This window comes from Bufo bufo, chromosome 7 (genome assembly GCF_905171765.1).
Source record: "Bufo bufo chromosome 7, aBufBuf1.1, whole genome shotgun sequence".
Taxonomy (NCBI): Eukaryota; Metazoa; Chordata; class Amphibia; order Anura; family Bufonidae; genus Bufo; species Bufo bufo.
The window spans coordinates 94,479,649-94,507,338 of NC_053395.1; the positions used below are offsets into that span (position 1 = coordinate 94,479,649).

Genomic DNA, 27,690 nt, shown 5'->3' on the forward strand with positions numbered 1-27,690 from the left:
ACATCGGGACCTATTTTCAAGATCCTCAATGCGATCCCACAGTTTCTTGTTTTCTATGATCAGCCGTCTTGTCTGCGACTGGTTAGCTTCTGTATTAATTTCAATCGCATGCACTCGGGATTCTGTCTCCTCGATTTGTGCACTCTGTTGTTTCAGATCTTCTTGGATCTGCTGCATAGAAGCTTTAATGACTGTTGCCAGTGTAGTTTGTAAATCCGTGGCTAAGTGCGCTGCCACCTCCACAGCTAGGGATTTATAATCCAAATCTTTCAGATCCGGCATATGTGCGCGCTGGCCAGTATCAGAGTCATTGCTAACCTCCGAATTGTCCGTCACGGTGCCTGGCATCGCGTCTGTTACCTCCAGCTCCTCTACCGATGGATCACTGGCGCCTTTACCTTGCTGAGCACAAATCGGTCCATACAGAGCCCGACGGCTTCTAATGCACAAACGCCCCTCTCTTAGCGCTCCACACTTAATATTTCTGGCTTTATTTCGGTCGGTATAGTCGAGGGTGGCGGGAGCTCTTCCTTGCTGCGACCTTACATGCGGGCGCCGGAACCGGAAGTCCATAACTGATTATTTTGACCTTCCTATGATCAGTCAGAACAATAACCCCCAAAAAACGGATCCTGTCTGTGGAGCATCCGCCTTCACTCGGTCAGAATTTGGTCAGTAATCCATCATTATTGTTAATGCCAAAAAAACAGGAGTGGATCCAAAACAGAGATGTCACGTGAATGGAATAGTTGCATGTCTTCTGTGTTTTGTATCCATCCTGCTTTTGGCTACCAAATCACAAGCCAATTCTTTTTTATTTATTTTTTGAACGGGGGAGAAAAAAACAACTTTATTTAACAAACAGGATATTAACACACATAAAATACAACACAGAAGGGGCAAAACCACAAGATTTATAAGACAAACTGAAAAAAACATAGAATGGATTGACGACCAGTGTCGGGGTGACCACAATGATAATGCATATGGATCAAGAAATGTATGGGGTTATGGCTGATAACTGGAGGACAGTCCAGCAAACAAGCTGACTCTAGCTCATTCTGTGACGAGCTGGGTTGCTGATAAGTAGATTCTAAAGTATCTGAAGAAATGTGAGTGAAGACATTGGAATGAATTGTCCACTTCCTCCAACGTGACCTCGTCCTTTGATTTATGAATATCATTCCATAAAGTCTTGAAGTCCTCTGCGTGGATGGCATAAGAAATGTCCATGCGAGATTCGATGGGCGAAGAGAAAACAAGCTCTGTGGCCGACACTGATCCAGACATGTCATACCCGGTCCACATCGCTGCTAGCCAAGTAAGGTCCTGAGAACTGATCACCAGCTTACCCAAACAACAGTCAAAGTTTCTTTGGAACCACGTCCCTACAATAACTGTGAGCACCTCAGAGCCATTATACAGGAAGAGCGGGAGGCAAGTAAATGTCTTTGGTAACACCTTCAATAGATTGTTCTCTGTGTATGTCCCGCAGAACCAACTTGTCCATACAATCCAGTCCTCTGTGCTTGCCTTGGTGAGTGGAGGCTTTGATGAAATCTGTATCAGCACAGCCAGTGGCTCTCTATCCTTTCCATTGAGTCCAGGTAAACAGGAAAATTTGGCTTTTAGGTTCAGTTCTGAGCCCACTTCAGTGGCAAGACCCTTCTGCTTCTTGGCAGCTATGTGGGCAGAGAGGTGCTTGGAATACTCTTTCAGTCAGTTGTATGAGAAATTATACATCAGTGTCATGCTGTACAGATTCCATTGTTTTTGAAGGAGCAAAGTAGCCTGTGCCAGATCAAGAGTTTCCTCCAAGGGGGTGCACTGCGGGATTTTTTTTTAGACAAGCTTCACAATGTAGACCGTCGACGTGCAGAGGTCAAGCTTCCGGGAGGATACCTCGAGCTGTGAAAATGACTGCTCCTTCGTGTCGATGACCTACTTCTGGCAGTTAACACCCCATCGGTTGGTGTTTGCATATCCTTGCGATAAATGATGTTCCCTTTCACTGACTGTAAACAGACATATTAACAGACAAACGTATCAAACTCTGCCGCCATCTTTCTAGGCACCACGTCTCCAGTCCCCTGACCAGCCAGATTTACCAGCATCTATTCCAGGACATGAAGCAGTGGAATAGCATCGCTCATCCCGTAGTCCTGGCAACTGACAAATAACGTGGCCTCCTCAAAGAGCCTGAGAAAACGGCAGGTGTCACGCATGAGCTGCCACTGGCTGACATTGAAGTTACATAGGGGACTACTCCTGTCTGCTTGGATCATCAAGAAATCGTTCATTGCCTTTCTCTGTTTGTATAGTCAGTCCAACATATGGAGGGTGGAATTCCAATGGTTGGAAACGTTGCATATCAGCCTATGTTGGGGGATGCCGTTCTGCCACTGCAGCTCAAGGAGGGTGTGCTTTGCGGTGTACGAGTGGCTGAAGTGCATGCAAAGTTTCTTGGTCATTTTTAGAATGCCTTGCAGATGGGTGGAAGACTTCAGGAACCGCTTGACAACCAGATTGAACACGTGTGCCAGGCAGGTGACATGGCTCAGGCCTCCTTGACGCAGCGCAACACCCTGTTCTTCCCCTTGTCGGTCACCATGGTTCAGATTTTAAATTGATGTGGAGAAAGCCAGGTATCACAACAGAGAGCAGAGATAAGTGCAGTCCTAAACTCCACCCCACCTGTGTCCCTGCCTACTTGCACGGCCCGTCCTAACCGACGGTGTACAACTTGGCGGCAGTCCCTCGCTTAGATACATGAAGGGGCCTAAGAAGATAGAAAAGTACTGTAACAGAGTCAGGCAAGCCAAAGTCAAAGCCAGAAGGTAACGAAGGTACACAGGGAGCAATACAATAATGAGGTCAAAACACAATCCGGAGTCAGAAGCCAAGAGGTCACGTCAATTCCAGGGAGGTCAAACGGTCGAGGTCAAAAACAGAGCCGAGGTCCAAACACACACTGAAAGGTACAATAAAAAATGCTGGTGAGGGTAGCAAGACCAATCACAGGCAAACTGTGGCCAGCAGGCTACCTGTTTAAATAACCCGTACAGGTGAGTCAGGTTACGTGGCCAGCGTCACGTGACTCTGATTGCTCATAACACAGCTGAGCGCCGATTCATTAACATCGGCGCTCAGATCCCCTGCTGCTCGTTGTCTAGAGGACGGAGGACGCCGGCCACGCTGAGGAGGCGTGCGCGGCCGGGTCCTCCCCGCGCCCTGGTCCCCATGGAGACGTGGACGCCCACCGCATCCTCGCTCTGCTGTATGCGTTGGATGCCGGCAGCGCTGCGAATGAAGAGCGCGCCACCGCGAAGAGCGCGCCCAGTGACACCAGGATTCGATTTCTTGATGAAGGACACGGAGCAGTTCCTCCCCCTGTGTGACTCCGGTGCAGAACAGCGTGAGAGTGATTAGAGAGGTTGCACATGGCTTGAATGCACTACATACCTCCATCATAATTCTTGGATCTCTACATGAAAATAATGTATTTGGTGTAAATCGCGAGAAGGGCATAGTTGGAGACATTGACTTCACAAGAGATACAGAGCAGCGAAGTTTACTTTGAAATTAAAAACACTGCATAATTCAGCCCATACAGCAAAAGGAGGTGTACAGTCACCCATCAATTTTCCCAACAAAAGCCTGTTTCACATAACACATTTCACTACTACATAATTCGGCCCATACCGCAAAAGGAGGTGTACAATCACCCATAAATAAAAATAAAAAAAACTGTGTCACATAAAGAATTTCCCCACTAAGTAAGTCGGCCCATACCGCAAAAGGAGGTGCACAGTCAAACATACATTTTGCAAAAAAAAGCCAGTGTCGCATAAAGAATTTCACCACTAAGTACTTCAGTCCATACCGCAAAAGGAGGTGTACACCCACCCATACATTTGCCTGAAAAAAAGCCAGTGTCACATAAAGAATTTCACCACTAAGTATTTCAGTCCTTACCGCAAAAGGAGGTGTACATTCACCCATACATTTCCCCCCCAAAAAAACTGGGTCACAAAAAATTTCACCGCAAAAAGGGCTTTACCACATATAACTGCACCACTGAACGGAAAGTAGGCCCTTAATTGAGGGGGGTCGCACATGGCTTGCATACACTAAATGCCTCCAACATAATTCTTGAAAATAATGTATTTGCTGTAAATCGCGAGAGGGTCATAGCTGGAGACATTGACTTCACAAGAGATACAGAGCAGTGGAGTTCAGCCACCTCTATTTACTTCCTGCTGTTTACTGCTCCTGAATTAAAATTGTGGCAACCAGCTTCAGCTTCCTCTGATGTGTATGCCTACGGAGTCCTTTTGTTATGGCTTTGCACAGGGAGCAAGATTGTTACGCACAATTCTGATGGAACTCCTGATCTTAAGAAACTGGACTTGGACTCCAAAGCAGAGGCTCTCCTGTTATGTCTTGTGTGCTGTGGAGATCGAATGCAGACGGAGCAGATAAAAACACATGAATGTTTTCAACTTGGTGAAGCTACTTGATTTAATTGTGAATAGATGGTAAAGGCAAAGTCTGCTGGTGTGTTGTCATCAGCATCTTCATTATGTTTACTGCAGGACCCACAATGACATAATTTGGTCCATACAGCAAAAGGAGGTCTACAATCACCATAAATTTTCCTGAAGAAAACATGGTTGAAATAAATAATTTTACCAATGAAAGCATAATGGAATTCGGTTCATACAGGAAAAAGTCTATCACCCATCAATTTTCCCAAAAAAGGCCTATTTTACATAAAATATGTCACCACTACGTAATTTCGTCCATACCGCAAAAGGTGTACAATCACATGGGTGTACAAAAACATGGTTGAAATAAAAAATTTCACCTATGAAAGGATAATGGCATTCGGTTCATACAGAAGAAAGTCTACAATCACCCATCAATTTTCCCCCAAAAAGCCTGTTTCGCATAAAAAATTTCACCACTACGTAATTCGGTCCATCCCGCGAAAAGGGCTTCACCACATATAACTGTACCGCTGAACGGTAATTAGGCCCTAATTTTTTTCTACTTTTACACAAAAGGCTTTTCAACAGATAAGTGCAACACTGGACTGCGAATATATTTTTATTTCGCAACTAATACATGGCAAACTGGGCTTTAGAGTATAGCACTGCACCACTCAAGGGCAATTAGGCCTTAGTTATTTTAAACTTTTACAGAATACAAGCTTTTCAACAGATAAGTGCAACGCTGGACACCGAATATATTTTTATTTCGCCATTAATACACGGCAAACAGGGCTGTAAAATATCTCACTGCACCGCTGAACGGCAATTAGGCCCTAATTTATTTCAACTTTTACAAAACACAACTGGCTTTTCAACAGATAAGTGCAAAGCTGAACAGCGAATATATTTTTATTTCGCCAGTAATACACGGCAAACTGGGCTTTAGAATATTTCACTGCACCGCAGAATGGCAATTAGGCTCAATTTTTTTTTCTTCTTTTGCACAAAAGGCTTTTCAACAGATAAGTGCAATGCTGAAGGGCGAATATATTTTTATTTCGCCACTAATACAAGGCAAACTGGGTTTTAGAATATATCACTGCACCGCTGAGAGGCAAAGATATTATTCCCTTTTCCACTAATATACGCAAAAAAGGGCTTTAAAACAGATAACTGTACCGCTAAGCGGCAAATATATTTTTTCTTTTTCCAGTAATACACAGAAAAAAGGGCTTTAGAACAGATAACTGCACCACTAAGAAGCAAATATATTTTACTTTTGCCACTAATACACGACAAAAAGGGCTGTAATTTTCGCACTTCACCACACAACGGCTAATAAGCCCTTTTTTCCGACTAATACAAGCCAAAAAATGCTTTAGAACATATAACTGCACCGCACTAGGGCAAATAAAACGTAGAAATATTTCCTTATAATAACCCCTGTTAATGCCTGTATCAAACACTTGCACCGTATTAGGAACGGTTTGATGGAATTACAGAGCAGTATAATGGCAATTTGGATCCCCAGTCAGTGCTGCAAGGTGTAATAGGAATGCTCCTATTACCCAGGCTGTCACCTCCCCGACCTGAACCCTCTTCAACAGAAATGCTATGGAATGATTCCTCCCTATGCTTTCCCTACACCTTGAAGAATCTTTCCCCGCACTTGTATATAGTTTTCTTTTAGCACAATTAAGTTTTTTCTATCACTGTCCCTAGCGCCTGCAGATGTCTCTCCTTGTACTAAGTACACTGGTAAATGGCAGAATCTAAGATGGCTTCCACTATTTATAGGGCTGTGACATGGGCTGGCTGGCTGCTGATTGGCTGCATGCATGGCATTATGGGTGATCCCGCCTTCCCAGAGTTCCTTTCTCCATGTCCTCACACGTGCAGCAGCCATTTTAGTTATTAGTCCTTCTCTACATAGGTGCCACCTAGGGACACACACTTCTCCCATCTCTTTATGCAGCTGTAAACACCTCGCTTGTAGAAGTCGCCAGGTTGCTCCAAAAGCCACGTTGTGACTTCGGAAATCAGTCTCATCATCTGGAAAATGCTTGCCCTTCAAAAATAACTTTATTGTTGGAAAGAGGTGGAAGTCAGATGGTGCGAGGTCGGGTTAATAAGGGGGATGCAGTAGAATTTCAAAGCCACAGGAGCATGCTTCCATTTGGGCAACATGTGAGTTGTGAACTGGTGCATTGTCTTGCAGAAGGTGGACACCTTTGGTGAGCATGCCACGTGGTTTTGATGGCCTCCCGCAATTTCCGCAGCAGTGAACCATAGTATTCCCCAGTGATCATTGTACCCTTTGCTAGGAAATCCATCAATACTACTCAGTGCTGGTCCCAAAAGACTGTGAACATGACCTTGCCTGCCGAGGGTTGGGCACGTGTCTTCTTTGGAGGCTGTGAGTCATGATGCTTCCATTGCATTGACTGGACTTTAGTCTCCGGATCATAGTAATGGACCCAGCTTTCATCCTGTGTGATCAGTCTGTTGAAAAAGTCCCCATGGCTTCCATGGCACATCGTCAATAAAGCCTGAGAGCATTCGACTCGTTCATGCTTCTGGAAAGGTGTGAGCAGTCGGGGAACCTAGTGAGCGGATACCTTATGCATGTGAAGATGGTCTTGGATGATTTTTTCCACGGACCCCACACTAATCTTGACAATTTGGGCTGAGTGGCGAATGGTTACGCTGCAATTTTCCAAAATGGCGACCTCCACTTGCTGGATGGTGTGTTCATCGATAGCAGAGTGGGGTCGCCCTGGAATTGGAGCTGTTTCCACCGAAGTCCGACCACTTTTGAATTGACGATGCCAGTTCTTGACTGCATCATATGATGGGGAATCATCACCATAAACCTCTTTCATCTCATCGAACATCTTCTTTGGTGAGCGGGCTTTCAAGTAAAGGAACTTGACGACTGCTCTGTATTCCACTGGGTCCATTATCAAACCTCACACCGCTTCAGCACCTGAAAAATCAAGACCATTATCAGTTCTGCCCCTAATAATTGAATCTCCTACTATGAGCACTTGTCTGGCCTGCCGTGCACTCCTGGTCCCCTGCTTACTAGAGCTAACATTCCCCTGACTGGCAGAGGGAGTGTCTTGGAGGGAGTGTCTTGCTGCAGACACACTGGAAATCAAACACTCACATACTTGCATTGTCTGTTTGTATAGGTGCTGCTCTCAAATAGAGATGTCGCGAACATAACATTTTCCGTTCGTGAACGCGAATTTCCGCAAATGTTCGCGAATGGGCGAACCGCCATAGACTTCAATAGACAGGCGAATTTTAAAACCCACAGGGACTCTTTCTGGCCACAATAGTAATGGAAAAGTTGTTTCAAGGGGACTAACACCTGGACTGTGGCATGCCGGAGGGGGATCCATGGCAAAGCTCCCATGGAAAATTACGTAGTTGACGCAGAGTGTGGTAAGTTGCAGCCTGGTGAGTGGTGGGGCGCCGCGGCAGCTGCCCTGCAGGAGTCTCTGGTGCCGGGAGGAGGAGGTAGGTAGAGCGGCTCTGACTTTATAGACCAAATTATTTTAATAATACCCCAATAATAATAAGTTAATAACCTAACCCCATTCATAAATTACTGTGAATTATTATAGAGACGGCCCCAGGCCAGGAGACATAAGGGGTTGGGTTGAACTGTGGGCTGGGGCCACCCGGCCACATTTACTAATCTTTGCTCAGGGGGGCCCTCATAAATATAGACCCACATGGTGTGGACTGGTCATTTTTATAAGGAATATAGTTTAAACGTTTATGTGCAAAAGAGAAAATAAGAAGTCAGCTCCAATCAGATATCTGCACATAGACCAAGACTCTGGGTCTATACAGATATCTGATTGGAGCTGACTTAGTGACTTCTTTTTTTCTCTCTTTATCTGTTTATTATGGCTTCGGGGGGGGGCGGGGCCAGGGGTGACACCATTTTCTACCGCACCGGGTGACACCAGCCATAGCAACGCCACTGTAACCATTAGGAACCCAGCTCTAAGTTGAATTCGCAATGCGATTAATATAACCCGTATTAATCGCATTGCGATTACAACTTAGACAAATTTGTGACACTGCAGCTTCTAAGATGGATGCTGTCCCTAAAATGGATGCTGTCCTTGCTATTTGATAGGAGGTGGGAGGGTCTGGGAGGGAGGGTATGCTGATTGGCTGGAATGTGTCTGCTGACTGTGAGGTACAGGGTCAAAGTTTGCTCAATGATGACGTATAGGGGCGGACCGAACATCGCATATGTTCGCCCGCCGCGGCAAACGCGAACAAGCTATGTTCGCCGGGAACTATTCGCCGGCGAATAGTTCGGGACATCTCTACTCTCAAACGTCTTAGAACCAGACCACCATGTTTTTTCCCTCTGGATTCAAAAATATTTATGTATTTTAAGTAATTTGATTTTGTTAATTCATGGAGAACCCCTTTAAGAACATATGAATATCATGGACTCTGCAGCCACAGGGATAGATTTAATTGAGGTTTACATGTTTCTGTTCTGTTAAATACTCTAATTATTTCATATATTTTATAGGGTTCTGAAATTAAAACAGACTATGGTCCTTTGTTGCACACTTTGGCAGAATTTGGATGGCTTCTGACTTGTGTCATACCAACACCCATAATAAGGCAAAACAGGTGAGAAATGACAAGGTATACTGATGCATATCTTTTATGTTTTTTTCATTGAATCTGTGGTTTTAAAATGTTGTCAAAGGTTAATATACACAAATGTTAAATAAACCACAAAGACACAAGTCCAGAACCCACATTAATCGCCCACTGGCTCTATTCTCACAAATCAAGTTGGTAAGGTATAGGCTGGATGAGGTATGAAAGGACAGCACACAGAGTAACAAAAACACCCCTAAAGAAAGAGTGCTTATGTCCAAAATATGAGAAAATACATACCTTGTTAAATTCATATTAAAAACATATTGATAGAAATTAATAAAAATTTGTCAAACTGTGAAGATGGCATAACAATTCCCTGAGAAATGTATGCCAATTTTCACATATTACCAGTAAAGGAAGACAATTCATGAGCATGTATAATTGTCTGCCATCATTATTATGGGTCAGCAATTTGTTATTGCAGTTTAACCCCTTCACAACTGCCATACAGCTACAAACTGGATTCCAAAAAAGTTGGGACACTAAACAAATTGTGAATAAAAACTGAATGCAATGATGTGGAGATGGCAAATGTCAATATTTTATTTGTAATAGAACATAGATGACAGATCAAACGTTTAATCCAAGTAAATGTATCATTTTAAAGGAAAAATACGTTGATTCCAATTTTCACGGTGTCAACAAATCCCAAAAAAGTTGGGACAAGTAGCAATAAGAGGCTGGAAAAAGTAAATTTGAGCATAACGAAGAGCTGGAAGACCAATTAACACTAATTAGGTCAATTGGCAACATGATTGGGTATAAAAAGAGCTTCTCAGACTGGCAGTGTCTCTCAGAAGCCAAGATGGGTAGAGGATCACCAATTCCCACAATGTTGCGCAGAAAGATAGTGGAGCAATATCAGAAAGGTGTTACTCAGCGAAAAATTGCAAAGACTTTGCATCTATCATCATCAACTGTGCATAACATCATCCGAAGATTCAGAGAATCTGGAACAATCTCTGTGCGTAAGGGTCAAGGCCGTAAAACCATACTGGATGCCCGTGATCTCCGGGCCCTTAAACGACACTGCACCACAAACAGGAATGCTACTGTAAAGGAAATCACAGAATGGGCTCAGGAATACTTCCAGAAACCATTGTCAGTGAACACAATCCACCGTGCCATCCGCCGTTGCCAGCTGAAACTCTACAGTGCAAGGAAGAAGCCATTTCTAAGCAAGATCCACAAGCTCAGGCGTTTTCACTGGGCCAGGGATCATTTAAAATGGAGTGTGGCAAAATGGAAGACGATTCGAAGTTCTTTTTAGAAAGCCATGTCATCTGGACCAAAGAGGACAAGGACAACCCAAGTTGTTATCAACGCTCAGTTCAGAAGCCTGCATCTCTGATGGTATGGGGTTGCATGAGTGCGTGTGGCATGGGCAGCTTGCATGTCTGGAAAGGCACCATTAATGCAGAAAAATATATTCAGGTTCTAGAACAACATATGCTCCCATCCAGACGTCATCTCTTTCAGGGAAGACCCTGCATTTTTCAACAAAATAATGCCAGACCACATTCTGCATCAATCACAACATCATGGCTGCGTAGGAGAAGGATCCAGGTACTGAAATGGCCAGTCTGCAGTCCAGATCTTTCACCTATAGAGAACATTTGGCGCATCATAAAGAGGAAGGTGCAACAAAGAAGGCCCAAGACGATTGAACAGTTAGAGGCCTGTATTAGACAAGAATGGGAGAGCATTCCTATTTCTAAACTTGAGAAACTGGTCTCCTCGGTCCCCAGACGTCTGTTAAGTGTTGTAAGAAGAAGGGGAGATGCCACACAGTGGTAAAAAAAATGGCCTTGTCCCAACTTTTTTGGGATTTGTTGACACCATGAAATTCTGATTCAACATATTTTTCCCTTAAAATGATACATTTTCTCAGTTTAAACTTTTGTTCCGTGATTTATGTTCTATTCTGAATAAAATATTAGAAGTTGGCACCTCCACATCATTGCATTCAGTTTTTATTCACGATTTGTATAGTGTCCCAACTTTTTTGGAATCCGGTTTGTATATACATCCTATCTGCACATACCCCGTGCAGATAGCACTTATATAAACGTTATGGCAGCTCTTTAATCCCAGCACTGTAAAGTGCTTGAATTAAAGCTTCTACTGCTGTCACAGACAGTGTAGGGTCTGGTAATGCCAGCAAGGGACCAATTGGAGAGGTCCCTTGCCGGTGATTACTCCGATTGGTTAGTCTGTGCAGACTAACTAATTGGAGTGCGGCCATGTAAAAAGGCTGGTTTCAGGTTCTGTTCTGCACTCTGCAGATCAGCGCCTGAAATCAGGAACTGGCTGCTGTGTGTTCGGCCTGCCCCCCACCCGATCAGTTCCCGGTGCACCCCAGATCTCTACCCACTGATGCATTTAGCTGTGCTCCCCCATCCCCTGATATGTGTGGCTGTGCCTGCCCTGCCCCCTGTGGTGGTCCCCCTTTATCTTATGGCAATGGCTCTGTTCCTGAGCTGCCACCATCAGCAGTGAGTGTCAGCTGTAACGGGCGAGATCAGTGCTGGCACCAATTTTACCTGTTTAACCCCATAGATGCAGCAGTATGCGGCATCCATGGGGTTAATAGAGAGAGAGGACTCCCTCTCTAAACTATCGGGCTGCCGCGCTGCGATGGCAGCGGGCCGATGGTTGCCATGGCAACTGGACAACCTTTGTTGCCACCTATCAGTGTAAAACTGATAGTATTATACTTTGAAATGCAAGAGCATTGCAAAGTATAGTACAGTCATCAGCCCCATTGGATCTTCAGGATACAAGTGGGACTTGATAAAAAAAAAGTTAAAAATTAATGTAAAAAAAAAAGAAATGCTAATTGCAAATAAAATAAATTGCCTTTTCCCATCTGCATTTATAAAAGATTAAAAACTATTGCGGAATTGCTGTTTTTTTGCCTCACCTCCCAAAAACATTGAATAAAAAGTAATCAAAAAGTCATATGCATCTCAAAAATTGTACCAATAAAAACTACAGCCCATCCTGCAAAAAATAAGCCCTCATACAACTATGTTGTAGGTCTTAGATTTTGATGATGCAAAAAAAAAGTTTCATAAAAAGTGATTTTATGATATAAAAGTGGTAGAACATAAAAAAACTAAACAAATTTGGTGTTGCCATAACCGTCACAACCCACACAATAAAATTATCATATCAAATATACCACATGGTAAACCCCATGAAAAATAAAAACATCATAGAGACCCCAAAATTGTACCATTAAAAATTACAGCACGTCCTGCAAAAAAAAAAAAAAGTTTTCATCACAAAACTACCGTACATTGATGTAAAAATCTAAAACTTATGGGTCTTTGATTTGGTGATGCAAAAAAAAATATGTTTAATAAAAAGTGATTTTCTGATATTACAGTGGTATACCATAAATAAAACAATATGCATTTGGTATAGCCATAACCGTATCAACCGACAGAATAAAATTACTGTATGAAATAAAAATACACTGGCAGAATTGCAATATTAGTCCACTTAACCTCATAAAAAAATGAAATAAAAAGAGATCAAAAAGTCATATTCACCCAAAAATTGTACCATTAAAAACTACAGCATATCCAGCAAAAATGAGCCCCCACTCAGTTCAGTCAACAAAAAATAAAAAAGCTATGGCCCTTAAAATCTATTTCAGCAAATTCCATGTTAGAAAATGAAGGGTTTAATTTTGAATTCTGCCATCTGCTCATACAGCAGTTTAAAACCACATATGGAGCGTTGCCGTATTCAGGAGAAAATGGGTAACAAATTATGGGGTGCATTTGCTTCTGTTATCCATTGTTAAAGTGAAAAATTTGGGCTTAAGTGACTTTTCCTTGTAAAAAATAGAATTTTTCATTTTCACAGCCAAGTGTTTCTACATATTATGAAGCGCCTGTGAGGTCAAAGTGGTCAGTAAACCCCTTAATAAATTATTTGAGAGGTGTAGTTTCCAAAATAGGGTCACTTTTTGGGGGTTTCTACTGTAGGGGTGCCCTAGTGTGCCTTCAAATATGACACAACACCTATAAGCCATTCCAGCAAAATCTGCTCTCCAGAAACCATATGTTGCTCCTTTCCTTCTGAACTCTGCTGTGTACCCATACAGCTGTTCACAAATATAAACGGGGTGTTTCTGTAAACTGCAGAATAAGGGTAATAAATATTGAGGTTCATTTTGCTTGCTGTGTTATAGGAAAATTTGGATTAAAACTAAAAATGTGCACAAAAACTTAAATTTCATCTCCATTTTCCTTTAATTCTTGTGGAACACATAAAGGGTTAACATTAGAGATGAGCGAATTGAGGCTGACAAAGTCAAATTTGCTCAGGATTTCAGGAAAGATTTGATTCTGAACTAATGCGATTTTCCTCGCACTTCGTGGTAACGAATTGCAATTTTTCCTAACATGGAGACTAGCCGGCTACAATGCCGGCTAAAATGGTAGCTACACGTGTGAGAACATGGGGCAAGGAACTCTGGGAAGGCAGGATGACCCATAATGCCATGCATGCAGCCAATCAGCAGCCAGCCAGGTGATGCCACAGCCCTATAAATACGGCGGCCATCTTAGATGCTGCCATTCACCATTGTACATTGGTCAGGGACAGACGTGTATGCAGGCGCTAGGGAGATTGAAAGAAGAACTAATTGTAAAAAAAAAAAGGAAAAAAGCAATTTACTAGTGCAGGGAAAGGATAATGAGAAGAATCATTTCACAGGCAGGGAGAGACATGTGCAGATGCTAGGGAGATTCATTGGAAAATCCTCATTGTGAAAAAAAGCGATTTACAAGTTCAGGGAAACATTACTTGGGGATCCAGATAGTCTCATAATACAGCTCTGTCATTCCAACAATTAGTTATTGGGGTGCAAGTGCTATGTTGAAAAGCCTTTAGTAGCTTTTATCTGTGGAAAAAGAAATATATACGCAGATCACTTTTGCTGTTAACTGCGCGGATATAATTTAGTGGCCTATTTTAATACAATACAAGAAATATTTATGCAGGTCACTTTTGTTGTTATTTGCGCTAAAAGCGTTTATTTCCATATTTCTAGAGAAAAATAGATAGTTTATATTTGCTGTTATTTGCGCTAAAAGCATTTCTTGTCATATTTCACTACAATACGAGAAAAATAGACACAGTTCACATTTGGTGTTATTTGCGTTTGTCATATTTCTAGAGAAAAATATTCGCAGTTCACTTTTTCTGTTATTTACTTGGAAATCGTTTAGTGGCCTATTTTAGTCCAATACGAGAAATATATATGCAGTTCACTTTTGCTGTTAATTACGCTGAAATTGTTTAGTTGCCAATTTAAAATCCTTTAGTTGCCTATCTCAGTAAAAAAAGAAAAATATATTTGGCGCTTTTAGGGGTGTTTTAATTTGCTTTTAATTTATTTAGTTCAGCTAAAAGTATGTCAGACAGAGAAGTGCCAGGCCCTGCACAGCGGAGTGTCAGAGGCGTAAATGATTCTGGTGCAGGTCACAGCAGAGTAAGGGGGCGTGGCAGCAGGGGTTTCTTCCCGAAGCCTCAGGTCCACATGTCAGCTAGCAGTCCTGTCTTGACCAGCAATCCAGTGGTTCTTGATTCGTTGACTGGATCTTCGACTTTGTCGCAAGTGACAGCAACACCAGCAGTCTGAGTCGCTGATGAGCAGCTTTCACCCGCATAGTGAAGAAACTGCTCACCAGCAGCAGCAAGTAGACCTGGAGCAGGACCTGAACCAGCAGGTGGTGGCATACTTTGACAGCACCCTGCCAGCCGTCATAGTACAGGGTGGGCCATTTATATGGATACACCTTAATAAAATGGGAATGGTTGGTGATATTAACTTCCTGTTTGTGGCACATTAGTATATGTGAGGGGGGAAACTTTTCAAGATGGGTGGTGACCATGGCGGCCATTTTGAAGTCGGCCATTTTGAATCCAACTTTTGTTTTTTAAATAGGAAGAGGGTCATGTGACACATCAAACTTATTGGGAATTTCACACGAAAAACAATGGTGTGCTTGGTTTTAACTTAACTTTATTCTTTCATGAGTTATTTACAAGTTTCTGACCACTTATAAAATGTGTTCAATGTGCTGCCCATTGTGTTGGATTGTCAATGCAACCCTCTTCTCCCACTCTTCACACACTGATAGCAACACCGCAGGAGAAATGCTAGCACAGGCTTCCAGTATCCGTAGTTTCAGGTGCTGCACATCTCGTATCTTCACAGCATAGACAATTACCTTCAGATGACCCCAAAGATAAAAGTCTAAGGGGGTCAGATCGGGAGACCTTGGGGGCCATTCAACTGGCCCACGACGACCAATCCACTTTCCAGGAAACTGTTCATCTAGGAATGCTCGGACCTGACACCCATAATGTGGTGGTGCACCATCTTGCTGGAAAAACTCAGGGAACGTGCCAGCTTCAGTGCATAAAGAGGGAAACACATCATCATGTAGCAATTTCGCATATCCAGTGGCCTTGAGGTTTCCATTGATGAAGAATGGCCCCACTATCTTTGTTGTTCAATTATTTTATTTAGGCATAAAAAAAATGTAACAACATGAATCAGTACAATGCGAGAAACACATCATATTTAAAATGACATCAGTAGGTTACAGAACTTAAGCAAGTAAACCTTGCATCTGTAGGATTCACAACAAAGAGTGTTTCCAAAAGCCTATGCATAAACATGAAACGAGACAAACGGGGGAGACAAACACAGACAACACAGATAGACACAAAAGGAAAAAGACAAACTACTAGGTATCTTCCATAAAAGCAAGCATCTACAGTCTTATACAACCGGAGACACACTGTACCGATTCATCCATTCAGAAAATCCCTGAGACCCTTTAAACAAAATCCATGGCATCCACATTTTCAAGTATTTCTGGTCTAGTCCCGCATCCTCTGCTATCAATTCCTCCATTCTACGTAAGTTCTCAAACGTCTCTAGCCATTCTGACATCTTCGGCGCGTCCTGTGACTTCCAATGTCTAGGCAACACCAAACGAGCCGCCTGCATGAAAAATCTCAGGAGGCCTCTTTTGACTACCAGAGTGGGACTGGCAAACATTGATAACAAAGCTTCCTCCGGGGTCCAAACAGATGTCGTACCCACCACACTGTTGTACAATTTATTCAGGGCCGACCAAAAGGGAACAATTTTCTTACACCGCCACCAGATATGGGACATTGTACCCACCTCCTCCAAACATCTCCAACACAGGTCAGAGCACTCCGGGAAAAAGGAATGCAAAATAGCAGGGGTCCTATACCATCTAGAAAGTATTTTAAAATTCTTTTCTTGCACCCCACAGCATATGGAGGACTTGTGAGATAATACAAATGATTTCTCCCATTGTTCCTTAGAGAACACTTTTCCCATTTCCTTCTCCCAAGCCCGAACATAAGGCAAGGAAGAGGCCGGTCCAGCATTCTCCTGTAGCAGCCCGTACACCAGAGACACCAAATGCGCAGGAGGAGATGACTGTGAACACACTGCTTCAAAGGGGGTCAGATCCCTAGCCAGGGCTTCCGTCGGACCTAAGGATAGTATGTAATTTCTCAGTCCTCTATATAAAATCCACGCCCCTCTATTCCTACACCCCGGCAAGTCATCTAAAGTACGGATAGAGGTTCCCGAGATCAATTGTCGAACCCTAAGTCCATCCTCTCTACGATAACCCAGTATTTCTCTCCTACCCTTACACAGCGGAAAAGCTGGATTATCAAATATCGATGTCATAGGGCTCGGGAAAGATGAGCAACCGAGTGCAGCCGCACATCTGTCCCACACCTGTAGTACCCCAGCTGTAATGGTCGGGATTACCTTGCCACGCAAACTTTTTGGTATCCACAAAAGATTTTGAGGGGGGACTTCCATCTCGCTCCTCTCAAATCCAACCCATCTTTTGCTGGAGCTGTTGTGAAACCAGTCTAATATGTATGCCAGAACTGCCACTCTATGGTATAATTTAATATCAGGGACCCCAACTCCGCCCCTATCCTTAGTCCTAAAGAGGAACTTGATCCCCAACCTAGGAGTAGAACCGGCCCAAATAAAGTTTATAAACAAGGATCTTATGGTCCTGAAGAACACGCCTGGCAGCGGGATGGGAATAGTCCTGAGAACATAAAGAATCCTAGGGAGTACATTCATTTTTAACGCGTGTATTCTGCCAAACCATGACAGGGGTAATCCCTTCCAGACCGCCAGATCCTTCCTAATCTCCTCTATTAACGTAGAGAAATTTAGCTGATATAAGTCCTCTAAACGGGTAGGGATGGACACCCCCAGGTATGAAATGTGATCTGTCTTCCATTGAAATGGAAAGGCTTGGTTCAAAGACTCCATTGTGGTGTGTGGAACCGTGACATTCAATATCTCAGATTTGTGGAAGTTCACCTTAAAATTACTCAAGTCTCCAAATATAGAGAATTCTTTAGTAATATTTGGTAAGCTAACAACTGGATCTGTACAGTATATCAGTAAGTCGTCTGCATATATTGCGATTTTAGATTCTAATGTACCAAAACACAGACCTCTAATTGAAGCATTAGCTCTCAGTGCCCTTGCCAGAAACTCCATGACCAGAATATATAGTAATGGCGATAGCGGACACCCCTGGCGAGTCCCATTGTGTATCTCAAAAGAGGAAGACAATGCGCCATTTACTCTCACCTGAGCTCGTGGTTTATTGTACAGCGCCATTATTCTGAGCAACATATTAGGGCCCAGCTCAAACGCCAACAAGGTCTCCCTGAGGAAATCCCAGTCGACGCGGTCAAATGCTTTTTCCGCGTCGACTGAGAGAAGGCACAAAGGCGATCTGTCAGCTCTAGCCTTTGCGATATGAGCCAAGGATCTGATGGTATTGTCCCTAGCTTCCCTGCCGGGCACAAACCCCACTTGATCTGCCGAAACCAGGGAAGGAATATGCCCCCTTATCCTATTTGCCAGTATTTTCGCGTAGATTTTCACATCCACGTTGATTAAAGAAATCGGCCGGTAATTACAACAGGCCAGGGGGTCCCTCCCCGGCTTAGGGATGACACATATGTGTGCCGTAACTGCCTGCGCCGGAAACACATCCCCCTGATCTAGAGAATTGCACATATCCTTCAGAGGCCCTAATATCTCTGTCAAAAACTTTTTATAAAAACGAGGTGTGAACCCGTCAGGGCCTGGGCACTTGCCTACCTCCAATGACTTCACCACCCCCTTTATCTCCTGATCCGTCACCTCCCTCTCTAAGTCCAAACTATCTATAGATGAGAGTTTAGGTCCCTTTAGCTCATTCAGGTACTGTCTTATTTTTTGGGCTTTAAGTTCAGAGGCTAAATCAGCATATTTCCCTTTTAAGCTATAAAGCTCCTCATAATAGGCCCGAAACTCCCTCAGAATGTCCTCCGTAGCATGGACCTTCACCCCTACTCTACAGTTGAGAGAGGGAATATACCCGGAAGCCATGCGTGGTCTCAACGCCCTCGCCAGGAGTCTACCACTCTTATCACCTATGCCGTAGAACAAACTCTTCAATTTGTCCCTGGCCCCCAAATATTTCTGGTCAATGAGTTTCCGCAACGCACTTCTAGTGTCGCAGAGCTCCTGAAACACTCCAAGATCCAGACTGCTCTTATGGGACTTCTCCAGATCCGCTACCTTCCTCAAAAGATCAATAATCTTAGCGGCCCTCATTTTCTTGAGTCGGGACGCGTGGGAAATCAGACGACCTCTGATCACACACTTAAGCGCCTCCCATTTAATAGTGGATCTGGAGGAGTCCTCCTTGTGAACCTCCACAAATTCCTCAATTACTTTTTTAATGTCAGCCACACACACACTGTCTTTCAATACGTTATCATTCAATTTCTAAGAGCTCCTTGAACGAGTGGGATCCCCTAGGTCTAAAGCTACCCAGGTCATTGAATGGTCAGAGAAGAGGATAGGTTCTATCGCCGCAGTCGGATGTAGATCTAATAGTTCATGTGAAATGAACACGTAGTCCAGGCGGTGATATGAGTTATGTGTCATAGAAAAAAATGTGAAGTCCTTCCCTGACGGGTGCAGTATTCTCCACACATCAACTAAACGCAGTGCATGTAAGTGTCTCTGGAAACCACGGGCTGCCCCAGGAGAAGTAGAGGACTCACCTGAGGACGTATCCAATTTAGCCTCAAGAGGGAGATTAATGTCACCACCTAGGATAATCTTTACACCATCCGCAAAGTCCTCCAATGCGGCAAAGGCCAAATTCGCGAAGCCACTCTGACCTGTGTTGGGACAATATATATTAGCAATAATCAATACTCTAGAGGCAATATTAACTTTCAGGAACAAGTAACGACCTTGATCGTCTCGGCGGGTATCCACCACAGTGCATGGTACATTTTTATGTATAGCTATGGCAACCCCCCTTGATTTAGATTCAGCATATGTACTATGAGCCCATGTGGTGAAGTACCTGTTTTTACATGAGGGGATGTGACCTTCTTTAAAATGGGTCTCTTGCAGGAGGGCTATACCCACTTTCTGTTTATGTAGACTATATAGTACTTGATTTCTCTTGACCGGTTCGTTTAGCCCGTTGACATTATAGGAGCATACTTTAATGGATGCCATAGCTATTGTATGATATGCTTATGAAAGTTACTGGATACCTAACATATAAAGGCAGAACCACTGCCCTAAGGGAGACAAGACACAACAGGGGGGACATACAAACATTACATATAACAAATAAGCCCCTACAATATGGAGCGACAAAAATGACATTTCTTGTAGTTAACATTAGGTAGTGGAATAAAACAACCATCCACCACCCACACCTCTAAGGGAGAAGAGGAAGCCCAAGATGACAGAGCAGGCCCCCCCCCCCCCCCCATCTCCATCTGATATTATCATCTGACAATTTAAAGAAAAGCTAAACATAGTAATAATGCTAAAATACATCCTGCATTATATGAACTATATAGGCCCTTACGGCCCATCCAATTCCTTGCTGGAACTCTCTGGAAAACAACGTATACCATAACATAATAACCTTCATCCCCCATACTATCCTGAACCAACTGCACAGAATATGTGCCAACTTAACAGGGAAGCCTATCGGCTATAACCACAGTAGTATGGGGCAGGTTATGATTCACATAAGTGGTCTACTATATGACCACTGTAAAAAGATAAGTGACCCCAAGGTTAGTCAGACTATCTTCATGGTGACTTTCTTTGCCTAGAAGCCCTTGGGGAGACCTCCGACCATCTTTCTCTTTGTGGCCTAGGCGCAGGCTCCATAACCATCGGCCAATCCGGTAATGAAACACGTGGGAGCGACAAAGTCTCCAGAAACTTGGGAAGGTCCTCCGGATCTCTGAAAATCGCTGATCTTCCATCTCTCCTAACATGCAGTTGGAAGGGGAAGCCCTATCTATATGGTATCTCTCTCTCTTTGAGTAAGGCGAGCAGAGGCTTCACCGCCCTTCTAAGCTGAAGAGTACGTCTAGAGAGGTCCGGCAAGATCTGTACCACAGAGCCTCCGAGTTCCAGAGTGTCCGCTTGCCTAGCTGCTTTTAATATCTCCTCTTTTACTTTAAAAAAATGCACACGGCACACAATGTCCCTTGGTCTGGAAACATCCATAGATTTAGGCCCCAAGGCCCTGTGCAGGCGATCCAACTCCACCGGTAGCTGCGCCGATTCCCCCCAGCAGTGTGCTAAAAAAGGTCTGGATCGTTGCCTCTAATTCAGACGTGGATATTGATTCCGCCACTCCACGGATCCGCAGGTTATTCCTGCGATGGCGGTTCTCTAGATCATCCACATGTGAAAGAAGGTGGCTGATCTGCTGTGTATGCGCCGATAGTACCTTGTGCTGATCATCCAGCTGGTCTTGAAAGGACTCCTGTGTCTTTTCAGCAGCCTCGACTCTGGTGCCCAAGTGTTTGATTTCCCATTTCAGGGTCTCCATTTCTGAGCGATATGTCTGCTCTAGCCTCTGCACCGAGTGGGCTAAATCATCTTTGGTAGGGAGAGCCTGCAAAAACGTGCGGATATCCCATTCGCCGTCCGTAGTAACGGTCACCGGGCTTTCCGGCTCTCTGTCCTCATGTGGCGGGCTCGAGTTACCAGCGGTCGCAGGCACATTCTTTCCGGTCGCCATCTTGGGCGCCTCTGCCGGCCCTGTGCCACTCGACTGGGATCCAAAAAACTTCTCAATTCCGGACCCCTCCGGCTGTTGTGCAGGCTCCTGTAACCCCTTGGCAGTCCTACGACCCATCAGGAGACGTGAGTAAGCAGGAATGTAGGTAAAAATAGCTTTTCAAGCGGAGATGGCGGGAGAGCTTCACTGTCCTGCGTCCTACTCCGCCATGAGCAAGCCACGCCCCCCTCAAAACTACCCCACTATCTTTGTACCCCATATACCACACCATACCATAAATTTTTTGGTTCCAACAGTCTTGGAGGGATCTATCCAATGTGGGTTAGTGTCAGACCAATAGCGGTGGTTTTGTTTGTTAACTTCACCATTCACATAAAAGTTTGCCTCATCACTGAACAAAATCTTCTGCGTAAACTGAGGGTCCTGTTCCAATTTTTGTTTTACCCATTCTGCAAATTCAGTGCGCCGATCTGGGTCATCCTCGTTGAGATGCTGCAGTAGCTGGAGTTTGTAAGGGTGCCATTTGTGAGTAGCTAATATCCGCCGAAGGGATGTTCGACTAATGCCACTCTCCAGTGACATTCGGCGAGTGCTACACTGTGGGCTCTCTTTGTTTACAGCCATTGACATGTCGCCGAGGTTAACACGTGAGGAGCGGATAGAAATTGTGTTGATGTCTGGTGAACGCAGTAACCGGGTCATTGCAGCAGATTTCAATGCAAGACACCCTACGAGACCACCCATCTCCCATGCTACAGTTAGCAAACTGCTTGCTAAGTTTCGTGAAACTGGTTCAGTGTTGGATTTGCCAAAATGTGGACGCATGAAATCTGTCTCTAATGAAGAAACATCAGTGGCTGTCCTAGCTTCATTCAGCAAGAGCCCACAGCGTAGCACTCGCCGCATGTCACTGGAGAGTGGCATTAGTCGAACATCCCTTCGGCGGATATTAGCTACTCACAAATGGCACCCTTACAAACTCCAGCTACTGCAGCATCTCAACGAGGATGACCCAGATCGGCGCACTGAATTTGCAGAATGGGCAAAACAAAAATTGGAACAGGACCCTCAGTTTACGCAGAAGATTTTGTTCAGTGATGAGGCAAACTTTTATGTGAATGGTGAAGTTAACAAACAAATCCACCGCTATTGGTCTGACACTAACCCACATTGGATAGATTCCTCCAAGATTGTTGGAACAAAAAAATGTATGGTATGGTGTGGTATATGGGGTACAAAGATAGTGGGGCCATTCTTCATCAATGGAAACCTCAAGGACCCTGGATATGCGAAATTGCTACATGATGATGTGTTTCCCTCTTCATGCACTGAAGCTGGAACGTTCCCTGAGTTTTTCCAGCAAGATGGTGCACCACCACATTATGGGTGTCAGGTCCGAGCATTCCTAGATGAACAGTTTCCTGGAAAGTGGATTGGTCGTCGTGGGCCAGTTGAATGGCCCCCAAGGTCTCCCGATCTGACCCCCTTAGACTTTTATCTTTGGGGTCATCTGAAGGTAATTGTCTATGCTGTGAAGATACGAGATGTGCAGCACCTGAAACTACGGATACTGGAAGCCTGTGCTAGCATTTCTCCTGCGGTGTTGCTATCAGTGTGTGACTAGTGGGAGAAGAGGGTTGCATTGACAATCCAACACAATGGGCAGCACATTGAACACATTTTATAAGTGGTCAGAAACTTGTAAATAACTCATGAAAGAATAAAGTTACGTTAAAACCAAGCACACCATTGTTTTTCTTGTGAAATTCCCAATAAGTTTGATGTGTCACATGACCCTCTTCCTATTGAAAATACAAAAGTTGGATTCAAAATGGCCGACTTCAAAATGACCGCCATGGTCACCACCCATCTTGAAAAGTTTCCCCCCTCACATATACTAATGTGCCACAAACAGGAAGTTAATATCACCAACCATTCCCATTTTATTAAGGTGTATCTATATAAATGGCCCACCCTGTAGATCCGCTGGACTACTGGACAGCCAAACTGGATTTGTGGCCGCAACTGGCCGAATTTGCCCTGGAAAAGCTGTCCTGCCCGGCCAATAGTGTGGCATCACAGCGAGTGTTTAGTGCGGCGGGGGCCATAGTTACCCCAAGAAGAACTCGCCTGTCCACCCAAAATGTGTAGAGACTTACTTTTGTCAAGATCAATCAGGCGTGGATCAGCCAGGATTTCCACCCACCAATGCCTGATGCATCAGATTAGATCATCCATCTCCACACTATGTCACCCTGCCACTCTGTGGTATCATGCTGCTGCCATGTCCACACTATGTCACCATGCCACTCTGTGGCCTCCTGATGCTGCCATCTCCACACTGTCACCGTGCCACTTTGTGGCCTCCTGATGCTGCCATGTCTACACAATGTCACCTTGTCACTCTGCAGTATCATACTGCTGCTGTTGCTGCCATCTCCACACTATGTCACCTTGCCACTCTGTGGCCTCCTGATTCTGCCATGTCTACACTATGTCACCTTGTCACTCTGTAGTATCATACTGCTACTGATGCTGCCATCTCCACACTATGTCACCTTGCCACTTTGTGGCCTCCTGATGCTGCCATGTCCACACTATGTCACCTTGCCACTCTGTGGCCTAATCATACTGCTGCTGTCGCCTCCACACTTTGTCATTGTGCCACTCTGTGGCCTCCTGATGCTGCCGCCACCTCCAGACCCTGTTATTGTGCCACTTGGTGGTCTCCTCATGCTGCTTCCATCTCACCACTATGTCATAGGGTAACTGTAGACTTCTCATGCTGTTACCACCCTCCCCACTCTATGACGGGGTCGGTATTGTCCTTGTTTGGCCTTCTTGAAATTACCATATATTTGACCTTTCTTCTGATCGGTCAGAAGGAAGGAAAAATGAGACGCACAACTCTGAGTAGCAGCTGTAAGGCCTGTATGGTCCCATCAGAATTGGCTTATGATTTCGTAGCCAAAAGCAGGAGTGGGTACAAAACAGAAAGAAGACATGCAAATATTACCTTCACGTGTCATCTCTGTTTTAGAGCCTCTCATGTTTACCAGTACTCATGGATTACTGAGCAAATGCTGACCGAGTGAAGGCGTATGTGTCACGGCGGACGTGCACACAGACTAACAGTTAAACCACCAACCAGGCTCTAGGCGAGAGGCAGGGGAAGGGTCACCTCCTAACTTATCCCTGACCTCTCTCCCTGCAATGCTCAGCCCACATGCAGACCTTAATGGTAGGTATGATGTGTCCCCGTGCCTAGACTGAAACACCCTAAATTCCCTGAGATGGTGAAGAGGGGAAATAGGAGCAGCCTGCTCGTACAGAACCTGGATGGGAGAGATGACACCACACAATCAAACAAGAAACCACACTTATCTCTCTGCGCTGGAACAGACAACCTTCCTCTCTAGCTTCCAAGACCAAAGTGATGAATATAATCCGCTCAGAGCACTGGGGTGGAGTGCTATTTAAACTCATAACCCCACCCAGTGCACCTGATGGGAGGCGGATCCAGCACGGCTCCAAAACAAAACACTAAAATCGTGCTGCCATTCTGGCCGACCTCCGCACACCATCAGGACGGGGCATGACAGTACCCCCCCTTCTACGGGTGGCCTCCGGACACCCCGGACCAACCTTATCTGGATGGGACCTAAGAAACGCCCTCACCAGTCGGCTGGCATTGACATCTAGCGCCGGAACCCACGTCCTCTCCTCAGGGCCGTATCCCCTCCAGTGCACCAGGTACTGAAGGGAACCCCGAAGAATTCTAGAGTCGAGAATCCTGGAGATCTCGAACTCCAAGTTTCCCTTGACCAGAAGAGGAGGAGGAGGCAATGGCGATGGTTCCACTGGTTTCACATATTTCTTTAGTAACGACCTGTGGAACACATCATGGATCCTCCAAGTCTGCGGAAGATCCAGCCGAAACGCTACAGGATTGATCACCGCAGAAATTTTATACAGACCAATAAATCTTGGACCCAGTTTCCAAGATGGCACCCTCAACTTAATATTCTTAGTGGACAACCATACCAGATCACCCACACACAGGTCCGGACCAGTCCCACGTCTCTTGTCAGCCATTCGTTTATACCTCTCACCCATCTTCTCCAAATTCCCTTGAATCCTCCGCCAGATGGAGGATAAGGCAGAAGAGAATCTCTCCTCCTCTGGCATCCCAGAGGAACCAGTCCCAGAAAAGGTACCAAACTGAGGATGGAAACCGTATGCGCCAAGCCGAGAGCAGAACGCCCTCCAAAGCCTGGAGACAAACTGCGTGTCCTTATCAGAGACCACATCCGAAGGAATACCATGCAATTTCACAATATTATCCACAAAAATCTGCGCCAGGGTCTTAGCGTTAGGCAGACTAGTTAGTGATATAAAGTGAGCTATTTTACTGAAACGGTCAACCACCACCAAAATCACTGTTCTCCCGGAGGAACTCGGCAGATCCGTAATGAAATCCATAGACAAATGCGTCCAAGGACGAGACGGAATAGACAATGGAAGAAGTGAACCAGCCAGTCGAGTATGAGCAACCTTTGACTGAGCCCAGGTTCCACAGGCTGTCACATAATTCTCAATGCTCTTACGTAACCCTGGCCACCAGAACCTCCGGGACACCAGATCACAGGTGGACTTACTACCAGGATGTCCAGCAAGGACAGTATCGTGATGTTCCTTCAACACCTTGTATCGCAGGCCCTCAGGAACAAACAACCTCCCTGGGGGACAAGAGCCAGGAGCCCCCTCCCGGGCTCCCAACACCTCCATCTCCAATTCAGGGAATAGAGCAGAGACCACCACCCCATCCGCTAAAATCGGCGCAGGATTCTCTGAATCACCTCCCCCAGGAAAGCTGCGAGACAAGGCATCTGCCTTGACGTTCTTGACCCCTGGGCGAAAGGTAACCACAAAATTGAACCTGGTAAAAAAAACTGTGACCATCTGGCTTGCCTAGGGTTCAGACGCTTGGCAGATTGCATGTATGCCAAATTCTTATGCTCTGTATATACCGTAACGGGGTGAACTGCCCCCTCCAACCAGTGGCGCCATTCCTCAAAGGCCAACTTGATAGCCAACAACTCTCTATCTCCAACATCATAATTCCTCTCGGCGACCGAGAGCTTCTTGGAGAAAAAGGCACACGGGACCCACTTGCCCGGGGATGAACCCTGTGACAGTACCGCTCCAACCCCCACCTTTCATGCATCAACCTCCACTACAAATGGCTGACACACATCCGGCTGCACCAGAATGGGAGCGGACGCAAAACGCTCCTTAATAGCCGAAAAGGCCTGCAATGTCTCATCCGACCAGACAGAGACGTCGGCGCCCTTCTTGGTCATATCAGTGAGAGGTTTTACTATGGTAGAATAGTTTGAAATAAATTTTCTATAATAATTCATAAACCCCAAGAACCGCATCAAGGCTTTCTGATTCTCTGGTCGGTCCCATTCCAGAACCGCACGGACCTTCTCGGGGTCCATACGAAAACCAGAATCAGAAAGCAGGTATCCCAGGAACGGAAGTTCTTGCACCACAAACAAGCATTTTTCCAATTTAGCATATAATTTATTCTCCCGAAGAATCGTCAAAACCTGTCTCACATGATCCTGATGGGTCTTCAGATCAGGAGAATAAATTAAAATATCATCCAGGTAAACTACTACGAACCTCCCCACCAAATGATGAAAAATGTCATTGACGAATCGCTGAAATACTGCTGGCGCGTTCGTCAACCCAAAAGGCATAACCAGGTTCTCAAAATGACCCTCGTGCGTATTGAAGGCCGTTTTCCACTCACCCCCCTCCTTGATTCTGATCAGATTGTAGGCTCCTCTCAAATCCAACTTGGAGAACACCTTGGCTCCAACAATCTGATCCAAAAGATCAGAGATCAAAGGCAGGGGATATGGATCCCGGACTGTAATACGGTTCAATTCCCGGAAATCCAAACACGGTCTCAGTGATCCATCCTTTTTCTTCACAAAGAACAACCCCACTGCCACTGGAGACTTAGATGGTCTAATATGCCCTTTTGCCAAACTCTCGGCGATATATTTTCGCATGACCTCTCTTTTGGGTTGAGAAAGGTTGTAAAGCCGAGACTTTGGCAACTTAGCCACTGGGACGAGATTGACTGGGCAATCATAATCACGATGAGGGGGCAATTGCTGAGCCCCACCCTCCGAAAAGACATCAGCAAAATCTGAGAGATAGGGAGGTAAAGCCGAAGTGGACACACCAGAGATAGAAGTGCCAAAACAATTATCCGAACAAAACTCACTCCAACCGAT

General features: G+C 44.8%; 1 protein-coding gene across 1 annotated transcript in view; it reads left to right on the plus strand.

Moving 5' to 3' along the window:
* Positions 1-27,690, plus strand: part of RFTN2 (raftlin family member 2) — a 262,138-nt gene that overhangs the window by 223,442 nt on the left and 11,006 nt on the right. Inside the window, exon 7 of the mRNA XM_040440557.1 lies at positions 9,061-9,164. Coding sequence (XP_040296491.1) covers positions 9,061-9,164 — 104 coding nt within the window. The remainder of the gene's footprint in view (positions 1-9,060; positions 9,165-27,690) is intronic.